The sequence below is a fragment of the Saccostrea cucullata genome, unplaced genomic scaffold (assembly GCF_032062105.1).
Source record: "Saccostrea cucullata isolate Sc308-1 unplaced genomic scaffold, CSIRO_AGI_Scuc_v1 ctg1345, whole genome shotgun sequence".
Taxonomy (NCBI): domain Eukaryota; kingdom Metazoa; phylum Mollusca; class Bivalvia; order Ostreida; family Ostreidae; genus Saccostrea; species Saccostrea cuccullata.
Window position 1 is genome coordinate 78,954 of NW_026921925.1, and position 18,469 is coordinate 97,422.

The window sequence follows — 18,469 nt, forward strand, 5'->3', positions numbered from 1 at the left end:
ATTTTCTTATATAATTAAAGCAGTTAAGATTAATGAATACATGCGTATGCACGGACACAGTGGTATGATAATCCTAATGATCTATCTATGAGAAAGATCGTTCCTAATGATTACAACTTTTTTTTCTTGTAGTAGCTTGTTAAACTATGTCTTATTTTTAATTTAATTTGATTCAAATCAAAATCACAAACTTTAAGTCTCAATCGCGTGGCACAGTTGTTAAAATAGTTTGCTCTAGAGATTCAACGTAAGGTGTTAATTGATCATTACGTCGCAGGTTCGAATCCTGTTGGATGCATTTGGAGATAAACTCTTTTGATGAGACCATATAAACCGAAATCCCATGTCGCAGTATGTGCTTGCACAAAACGATCCCTCACTACTCAATGGTTTTTAGAGCCGTGTTTAGGTAAAAATATGTAGACTTACATGTAGCTAAGTATTTCAATATGATTGAAAAATTATCGAACGTAAAACAAACAAAATGTAAAGTATTCATACATACTTACTTTTATATAGATATTACTTGAAATGAAATTTAAAATTATGGAATAACAAAACTTGATGATTAAGTTATAAAGATAGATACATTTGATAAAATGGAGTTCTATATAAATTAATTATTTTGTCCGAAAAGAAACATTCATACCCAAAAGAGAATAGCAAATACTTGTTTTAATCAGAGGAAGAAAAATGACAATCTAGTGTCTGGTGATGGTAACATTGAATATGAAGAGTGTTTGTTTGTTTGTTTCTTGGGACCAAATATCTTGTACACATTTTAAAGAGAGTAGGGGGAGTTTTGATTAAAATGTTTCAGAAATGTAAGGATAGTGTTTGAGTTTTAGTAATAAATGGTACTGAAAGAAGTTTAAAACCTAACAACAAAAATAGTACCGGTATTTTCGAGTTTGAAAAATATATTCTTTTGGTGACGGGGGTTGTTTGTTTGGTTTGGTTAAATTGTTGAGGTAAGAATTAGAAAGAATTAATCCAGAACTAAACTTAACTGTTCGTGCGCAATAAATATACAGTTTTTTTCAATGGATGGCACTGTACATGTAGCTCTCCGGTTTGTCAAAATCCTTTTTTCGGAGAGCTACAATTCTGCAGCTAATTTAAGAGCAGTCCCATGATTTTAGCTATTAAATGCAATAGAAATCATTTTTAATGTTCAGTTTTGTATCTCTAACAAATCAGTTCTAGCTAACTTGAATCTGAATGCATGAAGATGTTCCTATACTTCCTGTGAGATCTTTCAGATAACAATGTTCAACTCCCAGGAGTACTTTCAGTACTTTGATTATGTCTGTGTTTGTTATTAAGTAAATTTTTGAAAAAAGACCTGAATATAAAAAGAAGCAAGAAGCAGTAATGAGATCTTGTGCTATCTGCGAAAATTTTTGAGATCATGATGAAATTGCCATAAGTATTAATAAGACTCCTTTATTAGAAGCTCTATTCTGTATTTAAATGAAGCGGAATTGAATATGTCGACATGGAAACAGAAAGCGTAAACTTACTGCTACCTTCAATTCGGTATTTAGATATAATATTTTTTTTTTATCTTGAAATGTGATTTTTCATTGAATTGCGTTAAACAACGTTTCAAAGAATAGAAATACGCATAGACAGGGGTCTTTATGGAAATAAAATCAAAAATCGGATACACCTGCATTTTCTTATAGAAGATTTGGGAAGTTTTTTTTACGTGTAAAAATGAATTGTCTTTCTTCCTACACTTAATGGTAGAAAATCATAAAAAAAAAATTAAACAGCTTACCTATTGCAAGTTATACGGCATAATGTGGGACGGAAGAGTTTACGCTTTAAAACACTTGAGCACAGGTCTTTGGATAGCTTAAAATTTTTTTAACACCCCAAATCATTTTCTAAACGATTAAAAGGCCTGTGAACTTGAGTAGCTACATGTGTATTAAGTCATCACATTTTACAGGTTCTTAAAGTTCTTTTTATCTTTACAAGTATGAGCAGAATGTACAACCCTACAACAGGGCTCTTTTTCTATAAAATCAACGCCTTTTTATCTAATAACAATACATTTTTATTCATTTGTTGATTTGTTTTATCCTATTGAACTTGAAATTAAAATATTACAGAGTACAACACTTTTCTTTCAAATTTTGATTATTTACAAAAGAAATAGAATTGCCGTTATTTTAGATTAGTTAAATTTTGGTTCATTGATTTTAACACAATTAATCAATGAAAGTATATCAAGGACGCTTCTGACATTATGCATATTAAAATTGCATTTTGAAGTACAATAATTTTACGCTCCAGTTAATGGACAAATATTTCAAAACAAATTATGTTCTAAAGAAACATTGTATTCTGAATTAAGGTTGCACAAATGCAGGTTTTTCCATACAGATGTTTGCATATCTATCAGTTCTAAACAATTGAAGCTATCATATATTAAAAATTTACACATTATACGAGTTTCAAGATGTGACGTGTATGTTACTTCACAGTGAATCTTTAGGAAATTCCTAAAATGTGGACAATGAAAAAAAAACTTGAATAGAAAGCGCAATGTTAATTCTAAAGCAGATTGATTTCAAATTACGATGAGTGCATTAGCCTTCGCAATTTTTTTTTTCTGTTATGGAGTAAATGCTCTTAGAAATGTCGCGCAGCATAAACCCGTAACGCTAAGTTCTTACAGCCCAAGATGGCCAGCGTCGAATGCAGTCAATGGAATCCTCAGCGACCATGTCCTTACTAATGACGAAGACAATCCCTATCTACGGATTGATCTTGGGAAAAACTATATGATTCATCAGATAGAGGTCTTCTCCAGACAATCTTGTTGTGGTATGTCCATATGTTATGTTTTTTACCATGATTGAAATACTAAACTTTTTTTAAAAAATGCAATTGAGGAAAAAATAGCAAAGAAATGTTCTTTGTCTGTAGATAATTCCTAGTTTAATTAAATACATATAATCATGTAAAATGATGAAAATGCTGCTTTATACACCAAGTTTCCATTTATTGAAACAAGCATTTAAGAAAAAAGCATTAGGGAAAATATATGTTGAATATTGTTGGATTCTTAATAAAATCTCTGCATAAGGATTAAATTGAAAAAAAAGAATCGAAAATTAAGTTTACCATTCAATTTATCATTCAAATTTCAATTTTTTTTTTTTTTTTTTTTATCATTTTCGGTGACAAAATAAATAAAAACATACATGTATTACATTTAGCAAATTTTGTTTTTCATCACTCGGTGAAAAAGTGGGTTTACTTTTTGTACCAGACATGCCCTTTGAATTTTCTAATGATTTTTCAAGTTTCTTTGAATTTTTCTATTATCCTTGTTATTTTCTATAACCTGATCGGTAATCTTTAAATTCTCAATTAAAAAAAAAGATGTCACAAAAAAGCATTAAACTTCTGACTTTAGGTGCTTATACCATTGCTTCAGTCACCCACATTTTATCCCATAACGTACTAAAATTGAAAAGAATTCTCAAACTATTTAGCTTATTTACTGTTTAACAAATTTTCCAGCAAAAAAAAAAAAAAAAAAAAAAAAAAAAAAAAATTTAAGAATCTTTGTTTCTGTTCTAGGCAAGCAAATTCATGATTTAGAGGTAAAAGTGGGCAAGTTTCTGAATCTCACGACTGTTTATGGTTATTATTCCGGATTTGCAAAGGACGCGGAACAGATTTCTTTTTGGTGTCCATATTCCACAGTTGGACGCCATGTTCAGATACAAATTTTCAAAGGAGTCAACGACGTTCTGACCCCAGCCGAGGTTATTGTATGGGGTAAATAAATTCTGTATCTCATGATGGATTTAATGAAATGAAGTGCGACATGTTGCTTGTTTCGTTTAAAATATTTTTTTCAATAAATTAAAACGTGCTTCAATATTTTCAAAACTACTTTTAAGAATTTTTCTATGGTATTTTACACGCTACGATTAAATATATATGTAAAGGAGAAAGTCCGAAAACTATCCATTCTGTGAGAGAAAGAACTGTTCGAGGGCAGAAGGGTCGGGAATAGTTTTTTTCTCTCAAAGAATCGACAGTTTGAGGACATTATCTACTCAAAACACATTTTATCTATTGTTTACTTATAATAAACTGTCCCAGGTGATGGTTAAGTATTGTTATGATTACGCACATGTAACATACTTAATTGTCCAGAGAGTGTGGGGTGAAAACACGTTGTATTGTTTTACTTAATAGACAGTGCCAGGTAAATTTAAATTAAAATGATACCTCACGTGATTTCTGACTATTTCCATGGGAAAGCTTCATGAGTGAAGATGTCCTAATCGGATGGAGAAAGCAATACATATTTCTCCAATATACAGGCCAAAGGGTGGTAAATACTCTAAAGTAGGAAGGCACAAGCAGAAGCCTGTAGGTATGCAGATTCTGAAGTTGTTGCTCAAGTTTTGACAAAAACTTTTGCACATCTTTGTAAATAATCAGGATTTAAGGGACACTTTATGAAACATGTTTTGAAACAACAGCGGCGACTGGCTTGTATGAAGCTGAGATTGAGGTAATAACGGAGAAAAACATACCACAAATCTATTACAGTTTAATTTGATCATTCAGTTGCACCAACAATGTATAGCAGCAGAGGAGTAAATGAAATAATTCATGGAAATATGGGGAATTCAGATGATGGCAAGTGTATAAAAAAGATAAAAATTTGCGATTTCTGTTCCAAACTGATTCCGCATGCAGTGCATCTATAGCGAGATTATCATTTCATCCGGAAATTTGCCTTTCTCTTTGAAAATTTAAATTGCTTTTGTATATATACATGTATTTTAAACATTCCTGGAATGGATCTACCAGCAATCATTTACCAATGTTAAGAAGAGGATGAAACGTATGTTTATTAATAAAGAAACTTCTGGATGTGGAATTGTTCTAAATTTATTATGAATCAGGATATTACATACATTGTATGTGTATTTTTGCGTTGTGTTTTTCATTTCCAATGAGGATATATTATTACCTAATCTACTATATAAATTGTAATTAGGCATTTTGAACTGTTTCAGGATTTATTTTATGTTTTTGTGTGACCATGAAACAGTCGAACTGATTACCGGGTCACAGTATACACTTATTTAATGACTACTCGGTGAAACAGTCAAACTGTTGTCCCGAGGTAGTGAGGAAGACCCCTATACCGAGGGACAACAGTTTGTTTCACCGAGTAGTTATTTGAATAATTATGTGTTTTATACCTAACCTACTATATAATTAACCAAATTAAAATAAAAACACACAAACAATCAATACAGAGTTTTAACAATTATTTATTCGCATACTAGTCTATTAATTAGCTGAACATAGAGTATAAAGATTAATTCTAATGCAATTGTTTTGTAAAACACTCTTTGATTGGCTAATGCACTGATGTTTGAAGCAGTAAAACGAGCATTAACGAGCGTGAAAGCTTTTTCATTGTGACGTCATAATAGAGCGACGCAAAAATGCAATGCTCCGTGACGTATTTCATGTAACAAAATTCAACAAAATAAGACGTAAACAACAAACAAAATGCATGGATTGCATTAGAATGGGAATAACTAAACTTTTAATTTGGTATTTGCGACCGTTAATGCTGATTTAACGGTCGCAAACATCCGTTTTACCGGCTCCGCTTACGCGTCGCCGGTAAAACTCAGTTTGCGACCGTTAAATCAGCATTAACGGTCGCAAATACCAAATTAGAAGATAGTTATTCCCTAAATTAATATTTAAAAATTTAAAGTAATACTTAATGAATTGATTTATTGATTGTTTGTGTTTCATCCCAATTCAATTAATTATATAGCAGGTAAACATAAAATATACTAAGATATAGAAATTACATTGATCAGCAATATGATCATACATTATGATACAATATGCGTGACAAATATTGAAACATGATGATAAAAAAGCGTGTCGAAAAACATCAGACTTTATCAGTTATACTATATAAATAACCTATTATTTTAAAAGACGATGAAAGATTCAAATTGAAGCAGAGATAAAAGCAACAGAATCATGTGAGTAAATGTTCTTTTTATCAGAAAAAAAATTACCGTAATTTTTGTAAAGTTAGTCATTTCTTCTTTCTTCTAGTTTGTTCTTATTTCATACATGTACATGTATGAACGTTTTTAAAAGGGGAAGAGTAAAATATCAGGGGTAAATTTGGATTTTTTAATTAAAGCCAACACATAGATAAAGAATTCGATTTTTAATTTAAATGTTCCATAAATAGCCAGCAAATACTTTTTTGTTGAAATTTTACAATATTTCCTGAATATTAGGAATATACAGATACTGGTATATACATGTACATCGGAACATATCTTGATCAAAGGTTTCAATCCCAACGCAATGCAGTTTGAAAAGGAATCTAGATTTTTCCTTTGATTTAAAAAAAAAAAAATATTAGCAAGAGAATCATCTTTAATGTCAGATGACAGATTCCGTGCATGATATTCCCTATACCTAATATGTTGGTAATCACTTGAATTGCCCATATCATAAACTTTCGTGAAGTAATTGTTTTAGAAAAGTCCTTTCGAAGACAATTTAAAAATTACACGAGAATACCCATTGTGTGTGATGTATTACGAAAAGATACAAAAAAGATATTTGAGGAATATGTCATACAATTTTAAAAATATTTAATTACAGGATGACATATATCGGATGTTTGAACTTTGTTTTTGTTCTGATGCTGACCACTTCCTTTGCCGACCCTTCCCCTCCAACCGCATTCCTCAAAGACTACGATAGTTACATGAAAGTTTGTCACCGACTCAACTGTAAACAAAGGAAAGGTAAATATTTCGATTTTTTAAAAGTTAGATCTCACCGAAAAGATCAAAGTAAAGGTTCTGTTACATATATTAGAAACTGTTACAACTGTTTGTCATTCTGGTGCATGTGTGATTTGAAAAGTTTACGGTTTGGCATTGTAAACGTTTCGCATTGAAAATGCATATAGTGGTCATTTTTATATTTCCATTTTCAGTATCAAAAGATAAATAAAATTTCAATTTTAATTTAAGGTCAAGATCTAGTAAACGAAAGGTGCCTACAGATTTATCAAACTTGAGAAATGAATTCCTTTTTTGATGCTTTACAACTTTAGCTTGGTCAAATAAGGTGTTTCTGGGCATAATTTGTAGGTAAACAAGATGAAAAACTTTATTTTAAACTGTCATTTTCAATGAAAAATTAAGAAAACCAGTCATGAATATGGGAGTTTTTTTCGTATTCGGCAAAGGAAATGTATCAAGATTGCCTACAGTCACACAGAAAACGGTAATTAGTATGTTCATAGCCTTCTCTTTAAATCAATATCAAAAATATAGGTACCCGGTTTACTTTTCATATGATTTCAAATTGAATGACATGAAAATACCCAATTTTCTACATAATTCTGCTAAAGCCGTAAAGTACGGGAAAAAGAAAGTTGAAATTGACTATGACGTCATAATGGATCTAGCACCAAAAAATTGGTCTCAAGTTATTTACTAGATCTTGACCTTAAATCATATTATTCATTAAAAAGTAATGTAACAGAGATACACAGAATGCGAGAAACTGGTAAAGATTTCCAATAAAAAAAATATATATATTCTTTTACTTTGACATTTAATTTCATTGGATTATTGTTCATGTGATATACTGTTGAATGCCTTTCTTTTCACTTGATTTTATTAATATCTATCTGTGATACCAGCAAATCTTAATTCTATATAAATAAAGATTATAAAATGCCTAATATGTAAGACTATAGAAAGTAATTTTTATAAATTTAACTTTGATAAGCAATTGTATTAATCATATGTTTTTTTTAAGTTTTTTTTTTAATTAATTTTTTTTTTGCAGAGACTATTGCCTTTCATGCTAATTTCAAAGGTCACCTCAAGAATGTTCCTGTAAACACCATCATCAAATTTGACAACGTCCAGTTGAACAAAGGCAAAGGATACGATCCAACAACAGGGGTTTTTACAGCACCAGAGGATGGTCTTTACTCTTTTGATTGGTTATTTTTGGCTGCGAAGGATGGAAGTGTTTACCTTTTTGCCATGGTTGATGGCACTATCCGTGTTAAAACCTGCATTCACAAGCAACAAAGTGTCCACATATCTACAACGGGTCATTTGGTCACTGAGCTAAAGAAAGGGAGTAAAGTGTGGATCAAGACTTCTAGTGAGGCGAAATTCATCCATGGAGGCCTTTACAATTACTTCTCTGGATTCAAAATTAATTAACTCTCAGTAAAAAGAGTTTTAATTATAGCTTTCTTTTAATCGTTGAATATATTGATTGTAGAAATAAATTACTGATACTTGAAGGATGTTGTTGGCTTTTACTCTTTTCCTTTTCAACTTGGTTCTATTGTAACACAATGTCCCATGATGGTAACAGATTAATACTAAATAGTATGTCTTAAATAGTATGTCTGCAAATACAGTTCTGCTAGTATTATTCTGTGTAAGAAAGCAAACTTAAGTTAATTTACAGTTGTGACTCCGAGATAACTTTGACAGTATATTATATACGTAAAAAAAGCTACATAAATAATATCTTATCACTTAGTAAATAATTAAACAAAACATCTAGTTTTTGCTTCAGTGTACTGTATTTATTCCTACTCATATACATACACGTTGACATTTGACCTTTCACTGGTATTTCAATAGAAAATTAAACATCCCACAGGTATTACCAATATATTAACAAAATGGGCTTTTAAAGTGTTTATAATAGAGAAAACAATTCGAAATGGAAATATTGTTTTGTCACACCAACAATATTCGCCAGATCTTTCAAACTTTGACTTGTTTCATTTCCCAAACATGCAAAAAAAAAACACCTTTCAAAAAGACAAAAAAAAAAAAAAAAAAAAACCCAAGTAAAGGAAATCATAGGATCTCCCATATTCCATACTGGGAAAAAGGGTCATTCTCAAAAATTTGTTCCAAAAACAATTAGAAATTGAAAAAAAAAATGTTACGGACATGTGTTTTAAACAAAAGAGAATATTTAATTGAAATCCTTAAGACTAAATTAAAGAAAATGTCTAATTTACATCCCTAAATTAATTCATGTAAAACATCTGACACGGCAGACTCATGTTAGCAATTAAGTTTCTACATCCCGAAAATTCTTATCCGTGAGATTAAAACAATTCTCGAAGAATTCTCTGTAAATTGATATGATTTATAGGCTCGGCCGTCAATTTATATATTTCACCTTTGATATCTATTGAAACAAAATTGATTGTATCTTTCAGTTGTTCAATTTTTGTGATTCTGCATTATATATTTATATGCATGACATTCTGTGTTTTTTCATTGTAGTCATTTATAATGTAAATAAATGGCATTTTTTCAATTCACAGAATCTTAATTTTGTTTCTTCGTATCAAACAGAGTTAAAATATTGTCAGTGGATTTACATAAAGCGCTTTTTTCTTTCCTTTCAGAGCACCGATGACAACATTTACTGAACATTCCTCGTATCTCTAGGACAAGTCTGTGTGGAAAAGAAATACCTTTAATATACAGAGATATCCAAATAAAATTGAACAGTAATATGACCGCACATGAGTGATACAATATTCGTGACAAAGATTGAAACATAACGATAAAAGAGCGTGTCATAAAACATCAGACTATAAATACCCTGTTTTTTTAAAAGAAGATGAAAAATTTTATTTGAAGCTGAGATAAAGGGAACAAAACAATGTAAGTAAATGTTCTTTAAATCAGAATAAAATACCGTATTTTTTCTTCTTCATTCAAATTTGAATGATTTCATTTCAAATGCACGTTTTTGCAATGGCGAAAGAGGGATGGTAAATTCTCAGGAGGAAAATTAGATTTTTTAAAATTTAAAGCCAAGACGTAGATAATCCATTGAAAGAATTTGATTTTTTTGTTACTTAAATGATCCATTTTGAAATTTTGTTATATTTCCTGAATATAAGGGAATGTAAAGGAACTGTTACTTTACATAAGAGTATATCTTGATCAAAGTTGTTAATCCCAAAGCAATACAGTTTGAATAGGAATCTAGATTTTTCCCTTTGATTTCTCTTTAAAGAAATGAAATATTAGCATTAGAATCATCTTTAAAGTCAGATGACAGGTTCCACTATTATATGTAAAACATATGAACAAAAAACAGCCACATAAACCTCACCAAGCATCTGTGCATGATAAGAAGGTAGTGTTACCTATACTATGTTGGTAATCACTTGAATTATTCATATCGCAACTTTCGTGTCATTAATTTTCTTTTGAGAAAAGTACATGTACTTTTGAAAACACTTTAGGAATTTCAAGAGAATGACAATTGTGGTATATTACGAAAAGATACAACCAGATATTTGAGGAATGTGTCATGCAATTTTTAAAATATTTAATTACAGGATGACATATATCGCATGTTTGAACTTTCTTTTTGTTCTGATGCTGACCACTTCCGTGGCCGACCCTTCCCCTCCAACCGCATTCCTCAAATACTACGATAGCTATATTAAAGTTTATCACCGACTCAACTGTAAACAAAGGAAAGGTAGATATTTCAATTTTTTAAAAGTTAGATCTTACCAAAAGGATCAAAGTAAACGTTCTGTTACATATATTAGAATATGTTACAACTGTTTGTCATTCTGGTGCATGTGTGATTTGAAAAGTTTACGGTTTGGCATTGTAAACGTTTCGCATTGAAAATGCATATAATGTTCATTTTTATGTTTCCATTTTCCGTATCAAAGATAAATAAAATTTCAATTTTAATTTAAATCATGCTATTCATTAAAAAGTAATGTAACAAAGATACACAGAATGCGAGATTCTGGTAAAGATTTCCAATTAAAAATGATATATATATATATATAGATATATATATATTCTTTTACTTTGACATTTAATTTCATTGGATTATTGTTCATGTGATATACTTTTGAATGCCTTTCTTTTCACTTGATTTTATCAATATCTATCTGTGATACCAGCAAATCTTAAATAAAGATTATAAAGAGCCTAATATGTAAGACTATAGAAACTAATTTTTATGAATTAAACTTTGATAAGCGATTGTTTTAATCATATGTTTTTTTCTTTTAAGTTTTTTTAGCTCACCCGAACCGGAGGCTCAAGTGAGCTTTTCTGATCACATTTTGTCCGTCGTCCGTCCGTCTGTAAACTTTTCACATTTTCGACTTCTTCTCAAGAACCAATGGGCCAATTTTAACCAAACTTGGTACAAAACATTCTTGGGAAAAGGGGAGTAAAAATTGTTAAAAAGAAGGTCCAAGTTCCCTTACAAGAAGGATGGGACTGTTTACCTTTTTGCCATGGTTGATGGTATGATCCGTGTTAAAACCTGCATTGAGAATCAACGAAGTCATCATATATCTACAACTGGTCACTTGATCACTGAGCTAAAGAAAGGGAGTCGAGTGTGGATCAAGACTTCTAGTGAGGCGAAATTCATCCATGGAGGCCTTTACAATTACTTCTCTGGATACAAAATTAATTAACTCTCAGTAAAAAGAGTTTTAATTTGAGCTTTAACTAATATCTGCATATTGATTTAAAGAAAAAATAAAGTACTGATATAATGTCGTCGGCTTTCACTCTTTTCCTTATCAACTTGGTTCTATTGTAACACAAAGTCCAATTATGGTAACAGGAGAGCCGCAGTTAATATTAGTGCATGTATTTCTGCAAATTTAAATACAGTTCTGTTAGTACATGTATTTTACCTTGTAAGAAAGCAAGTTTTTTTTAAAGTTAGTCGTGTTTCAAGGAAAATTTTGCCAGTATACACTTAACATACATTAGATAATTTACGGATGTATCTTGTGAAAAATCAGATAATAATGGATCTGCCCCACTATCGACATATTTTCATGAAAGAAAACAGATTATCTCATCTGCATTAGTAATTCGACATACAGGTATTAAAATCTCTGCTATAAAAATCATTTTATTAAGAAAGAAATGGTGATTTGAAAATGACAAGCCGTAGGTCAACGCGCGTTCATTACTTTTAAAAGTCTCGACAATAAAATGTTAAAAGCGAAGACTTAAAATCTATTTGATTAGACAGAACTCCAAAAAATCAATTCTATAACACAATTATTCATATCATTAAACGCTCAATTAATCTCCTTTACTTCCTCATTAGCCAAATATGTTCATTCATTTTCAACTGGAAATATTTTGGTTAAAAACAAACAACTCCTGAGAATAAGAACATAATGATTTAAAAAAAAAAACTAGAATGGACATGATATATGTAACATCTACATGTACAAGTAGGTACACATTTAGTGCACATACTTCCTTTATAGACTTGTATCTTAAATAGCTTTGTATACTTATTGCTTTGTACTTAAAAATCGTTTTTAAAATCGATTAGACTCCGAACACAGATATTTACTTTTGGTTACTCTGTAATTCATATTTTAAATACCATTCTAAAATTGATCTTGAATGTCCAGAAATTATGACATTTCAAAACTAAGATTCGACTAGTCGAAAGAAAAAAAAAACAAACCATTTCTAACAAAATGAATTAAAAAATCAATTCATTTCATTTTAGTTTTATTTTATTTTTTTTTTTTTGAAAACATGTAAAATTCTATAAATCTTTTAATTAATATGGATTTTCATACATACAAAATGAATTATGTATGAGTGATTAAAAAGGGCAATAAAAATTATGACATACATTTTCTATTCCTTCTACTCTACTGAAATTAAATCTATGAAATAATTACCAGATTAAGCATACTTTGACTGATATTTGGTCTATTTTTTTAAATATACATGTATAACTATATTTTTCTCTGCTCCTAACGTTTGAATAGAATTTAAACTTAAGTGTGAACTAAAAGTAACACTATCTTTAATTTCAATCAGTGGTGTCAATTCTTTTCAAAATCCCCCACTAAGTGTTTTCCGACGCTGTGGAATGACTCCGCTTCGCTCAGCTGGTCATCTTCATCGTCAATAAATTTAAGTGCCTCAAGCATATCTTTCTTCTCTGTAGTCTTTGGTTTCGAGTCGACGACATTTAGACTTCTCTCTGCCGGCTTTCCAAACTCTAAAACAGGTTGGGAGAGGGAAAGATCCGAAAAAACGGCCCCAAAACGTTTGCTGTCTCCACTACCTGGACGTTTCTTGGGCAGAGCATGCGCACTATGTTCTTTACCACTAGAAGATGACATTTTCTTACTTTCAATTGGATAGTGCAATTCTGAGAGAGCCAGCTGAGGATGCATTGATAATCTTTCCTGAAGCTCTCGCAAAAACACATCTGCTGGAATCCCTGTATAGAAGAGGACATTTTAAATGCACTTACATATTTTTTTTCGAACATTTCTCACAAAGTTTATGTTTTTCATATCCCATTTAAAATGTAACAACTAAAATATATACCTGAAGATCCACTAGAGAGAGACACAGACGACGTTACAGCATTGAAAATAATGTCCCCCAAAATCTGTCTATGTAGATGCTAAAAAAGAATCAAAATTTTTTAGTTACCTTAGATATTTACCTTATACATCTTAAAATTAAGTAGAGATTTCAATTTAATTCATTTCATTGAGATATAGAGACTTTGCCAGAATATTATAATTTACAGACCACATCCTTAGCCCTCTGGAGCAGAGTTATGACAGAGGCTATTTGGTCCTCCATTGCTAGTAAACGGCTACATTCGATTTCCACAGCCTCTAGCTGGAACTGAGAGGAACTCATGTGTTTACGACAGGAAGTCAGATCCGAACGCAGACGCTCGATTTCCTATAAACAAAATTTGAAAAAACTTTTCATGGAAATTTTGAAATTAAAATACTGAATACTGACTGTGTTTATTAAGCCTGTTACACTGTAAGATCTGTTCAACATTCTATATTTACAATGTATACTCGTGCACATTTACCTAGTACATTTTGTCCCCGCTTGAAAAGTGGGCGATATTAATTTGGGTCTGCCCGTCCGTCATTCTGTCTGTCTGTAACGCTTTCGTTTCCACACGACATCTTGAGCTTTTGCAAGGAAATTTAAGAAAGCAACTCCCTATGGACTAAAGAAGAACCCTATTGATATTGAGGTCAAAAGGTCAAAGGTCAAGGTCATAAATTCGCAAATTCTGTCTGTTATAACACTTTCGTTCCCGCCCGATATCTCGAGAACCCTTTGAGCTTTTGCAATGAAATTTTACGTAACAACTCCCTGTAGTCTAAGGAAGACCCCAATTGATTTTTGGTTCAAAAGGTCAAAGTTCAAAGTCGTAAACTTATACATTATGTCTGTGTGTAACACTATACTTTCCGGGCGATATTTCAAGAGGATTTTGAGATTTTGCAATGTAATTTTATACCAAAACTCCCTTGGACCTCTCTCGCCCCTCTCAAAGTGTCCTGCCCCGTTTGTTTTATTAGTATTTATTGTATTACGTTGTCGTCATTTTTAGCACAGGGGCATGAGGAGAGTTATTACGTATTAAACAGGTTCTAGGCAGACTTTATATTTCTATGCATCTAATTGAGCTGTTTAATAAAGGTTAAATTGGACACCATGCATTGTGTAAAATTTTGTCAATATCGAACGTGAACATATACATGTATTTGACTTCATATCTGCATATAATTTTCATCAAAATACAGCAGTTCCGTGGTGTAGTGGTATGTCCCTAGCTTCGTATGTGAGCCGTACCGGGTTCGATTCCCGGACGATCCAATTTTCTTTTTTTTCCCGAAACTCTTATTTTTACTAAATGATAGTATTCAGCAGGTGAAATGAAAAATTTATGAGGTCTAGCTTGCACAAACTCATAAAATTATCATTACAGTGTGATAAACATTCCATATAAAAAGAATCTTCTATGCACATAGTAAGCAATCAAATCTTTATATCCATACTGACATATTTTATTTACTTCAGTATACATGTATACATTAAATAATTCTACAATTTCAGTCTGGGGGATCCGACTCCCCCCCTTCCCCCGAACTGCGCATGGTTTACTTTTCCCTAAGCAGGGGACACAATTTTTCTCTGAATTAGCTTGTTGTATTTGTATATAAAATGATTTTCACATTAATGTACATCCAAAGAAATGCAAAAAGTATGAGAAGAGCGGACGCGGAATCTTAATTGAGGTGGAATATTCGTTACCTGGGATTGGTCCCTATTAATTTGAGAGAGTGAGTTTACGTCTTCATGAAGTCTCGCCAAAAGTTTACGTTCCGGATGTGGAGATGTTCCGTTGTTAACTTCCGGGGGAGAGCCCCCACATCCGGTGCTGCGACTATCGAGACTTATGGAGTCGATGTCCCTCAGGAGCTCGTTCATATCAGACAGGCCGACCCGGCGTCTCTCACAGGTCGAATTTTCTCCATCACCTAAATACCGAAATGATTGAAAAGTGAATTTTTGGCTTTGGAAGCCAACATAAAGAATGTTATCATAATAATATTTCCAAAGGAATTAATCTATAGGAGAGAACATTTTCTTCACCCGCAAAGGCCCCACTTTCTTTCCACTCTCCAACACTCCCCTTAACCCTGATGTTACGCTTTTGAATGAACATAAAGGTGAAGAGTATCAAAAGAGTACATATTTTTTTTTGAAAATTATTAGGGTAAATTCACCATGAATCGGAAGCCCTTGTACTTCAACAAGTTCTAGCGATATCGCTACCAACGGAACATTATCAAAATGGAACTTAACATTTAGTCTGTGATAAAAGTATAAATTTTGGACACAAATATTTGCTTTTTAAAAAAAAGGGAAAAGTTGCCCAAAGTTGAAAATCCTATTTCGTGGGGGGGGGGGGGGGGGGGGGGGGGTGGGGGGGTAGGTAAACTTTTTCTCAGTGTCAACTACTTTTAGTACCAATTCTTATACTACATTTTCGGTACATCTCTAAAAGCGGGGAGGGGGGGGCGGCAACCAGCCCCCCCCCCCCCCCTGCCCCCCCCCCCCCGGCTTAGAAAGGCTTTGAATGCTTGTAATGCGGTAATTCGCGCCATTTCTTCATTGATGAAAATGCTCTGGTTTGTAGAAATAAATTGAATCAAATTCTAGACGTAATATATCACTAACTTGTATTTTAACTGAAAATTTAGAGTTTTTATTTTCTATTTTCGCAAAAACCAACTGTAAGTTAAGTTGGGTTCTGTATGAAAATGGTAGTGATTAACTATGCATCGGAAAGTGTCCGATGTATAGTTTATTTGTGTCCGATGTACGGTGAAATGAGCATACTAGTAAAAACCAGCTCTAATAAGAATTAAACAAACATTGAAGTGAAATTTCTTTATAATTTATGTCAAAATTACCAATCCCTGACAAAATTCACCAAAGTCCGACTCGTTCCGTGGAAGTCATATTTTAAGAACGATAACTCTAATGATTGCAAAATTATAAATTTTTGGTTATTCCCCTTTGATGATGTAAAATATGATGTAACTTCCAGGGTATTTTCGGGATATTTTTATCAAAACATGATAATAACAATCGGTATTATAAAAAAATTTAAATCCCCAGCTTGAAGACAGAAACAAATAAATACACGAAACTCTTAAGTTGAAAGAGAGTTTATTGCCTAAAGTTGTCCGAAGCAAGGTATGTGTCCGATGCATGGTTAACTCACCCTATTTCATAACCCATTTTTATCCTGTGTACATGTACCCAGAGAGACATGCCTACATGTACATTATAAACAAAGATACATGTATCTCTATGCACACCATTCATTAAAATAAGTCAAACAAGATACATGCATGTAAAAACATTAAGCAAATAAAAATGTAAATTGCTAATACTTTTTTTCTTTAAAATACAGTGTACCTTCGTATCCCATGGCGACCGTGTCCAGTGGGAGACTTTCGGACATGTCTGATAAAGTGTTGAATCCCGAGGACATGCTGGCCTGGTCAGCCGAGTGGTCATCTCCTTTCTGGGTCCTTTATAACATTAAAGTAAAATGTATGAAATTAATTAAGGAATGCATTTATCACTAACATCACGATTGTAAGCATTCAAAAAACTCAAGATTGTTGAAAATTATATTGAATACTGTATATATGAACTATATATACTAGGCTTAATTTTTTGTACTATTACCATTAATTAGTTATATGAATAACAGATTAAATGAAATAAACAAAATACAGTTTAAAAATTTGCGAGTTGTAATCTGGCACATAGGTGTTTAAAACACAAAATAGACACATTTTACATGCATTAAGATTTTATCAACACACTAAAACATCTACATCAATTAATATACCGGGAGGCAGACTCGTCATCCGAGTTGAGAGGTGTAAATTTTCCAAGGCTCTCAAGGTCTTTGACTTTGGTTAAACACTGCTTCAGATTCTCACGAATTCTTTCATAAACACGTAACATATCTTCCAGCCTCTTATTACACTGAAAGTTTTTCTCCTGTAAGGCACAAATATCGCGATCGGCATCAAACAAGTCATGTTGGAGTTTGTTGTTCACCGTCAGTAAATCTCGCACTTCGTTTTCGCGGATTTCTCGGAGATGGTTGATCTCCGAAGCCAGGATTTGGAGAGACCTATTGTCGCCATGTTGGTCAAAATACGAGAGATCCCACGGACACGACTGGCGTTTGTCTGTTTTACCCTCCTGCTGCAGTCTACTGTCGTATCTTTCCGTTTTTGCAATCCGATTTGACATCTGCATCGCCGTTTCTCTTGTGACACCATCTTCGGAGCGGTTTTCTCCGTAAAACGCCGAGACGATATTCCGCCTGGAAAAAAGAGGTTCGGATTGTTCCCCATAAGCAGCAGCACTTCTTCTAATTCCAATGTAAGATCGACGAAGAACATTCTCTCTGGATTGTTCACTGTTTTGGAATGATATGTCCTCTATGATTCCACGGATGTTATTTGCGAGGATTTTCAGTTCTGTTGCGTTTCGTTGTCGCGAGGAGCCATGTTTTCTATGTCGTCCAGAACGAGGCGCTTTCTTGGCCGTCACGGGCGACAACTGCAATGTACGGGGACGAGGTGGCTTTTGATCCATGGTTTACACGTTAACAAAAATCCCCAAACACCGTGTTTCCATGAAAAAAAAATCAACCGAATTACTACGCCTCAATTCCAGCCACTTCTTGAATACAGAATAAAGATAACTGACTCAAAGTTCTCGAATGAAGAGATATTTTTTTAAAAGCTCCAGAGTATCTAGTTACATACTGATAAGTATACAGATGAAAATATTGAAATCCGTCTAAATTTAAAATCTCCCTGATGATGTTAACCTGTTTCAGTGATATTTTGTTAAGATTGCGCGACCCCCTGCGCTGAAGGTAGATAGATAACCTAATGCTTTGGCGAGCTAGCCATTAGAAACTGTACAGCATAAAGATAAATTCTGATTCTGGGTGT

At 32.5% G+C, this 18,469-nt stretch overlaps 3 protein-coding genes across 3 annotated transcripts; 2 read left to right on the forward strand and 1 right to left on the reverse strand.

Annotated features, from left to right (window-relative positions):
- The first annotated feature begins 2,577 nt into the window (after window positions 1–2,577).
- Window positions 2,578–3,836, forward strand: LOC134260919 (fucolectin-like). The gene is made up of 2 exons (XM_062743447.1): window positions 2,578–2,838; window positions 3,601–3,836. The coding sequence occupies exons 1-2, from the start codon at window positions 2,592–2,594 to the stop codon at window positions 3,807–3,809; spliced, it is 456 nt and encodes a 151-aa protein (XP_062599431.1). The 5' UTR covers window positions 2,578–2,591; the 3' UTR covers window positions 3,810–3,836.
- Window positions 3,837–6,024: 2,188 nt separating this feature from the next.
- LOC134260920 (complement C1q-like protein 3) lies at window positions 6,025–8,331 on the forward strand. The gene is made up of 3 exons (XM_062743448.1): window positions 6,025–6,059; window positions 6,700–6,845; window positions 7,903–8,331. Coding segments are annotated over exons 1-3 (537 nt in total). The 5' UTR covers window positions 6,025–6,057; the 3' UTR covers window positions 8,292–8,331.
- Window positions 8,332–12,723: 4,392 nt separating this feature from the next.
- On the reverse strand, window positions 12,724–18,254 carry LOC134260921 (uncharacterized). The gene is made up of 6 exons (XM_062743449.1): window positions 17,344–18,254; window positions 16,902–17,017; window positions 15,225–15,451; window positions 13,689–13,847; window positions 13,479–13,557; window positions 12,724–13,368 (listed from the first exon to the last, which is right to left on the reverse strand). The coding sequence occupies exons 1-6, from the start codon at window positions 18,102–18,104 to the stop codon at window positions 12,965–12,967; spliced, it is 1,746 nt and encodes a 581-aa protein (XP_062599433.1). The 5' UTR covers window positions 18,105–18,254; the 3' UTR covers window positions 12,724–12,964.
- Between the last annotated feature and the right edge of the window lie 215 nt (window positions 18,255–18,469).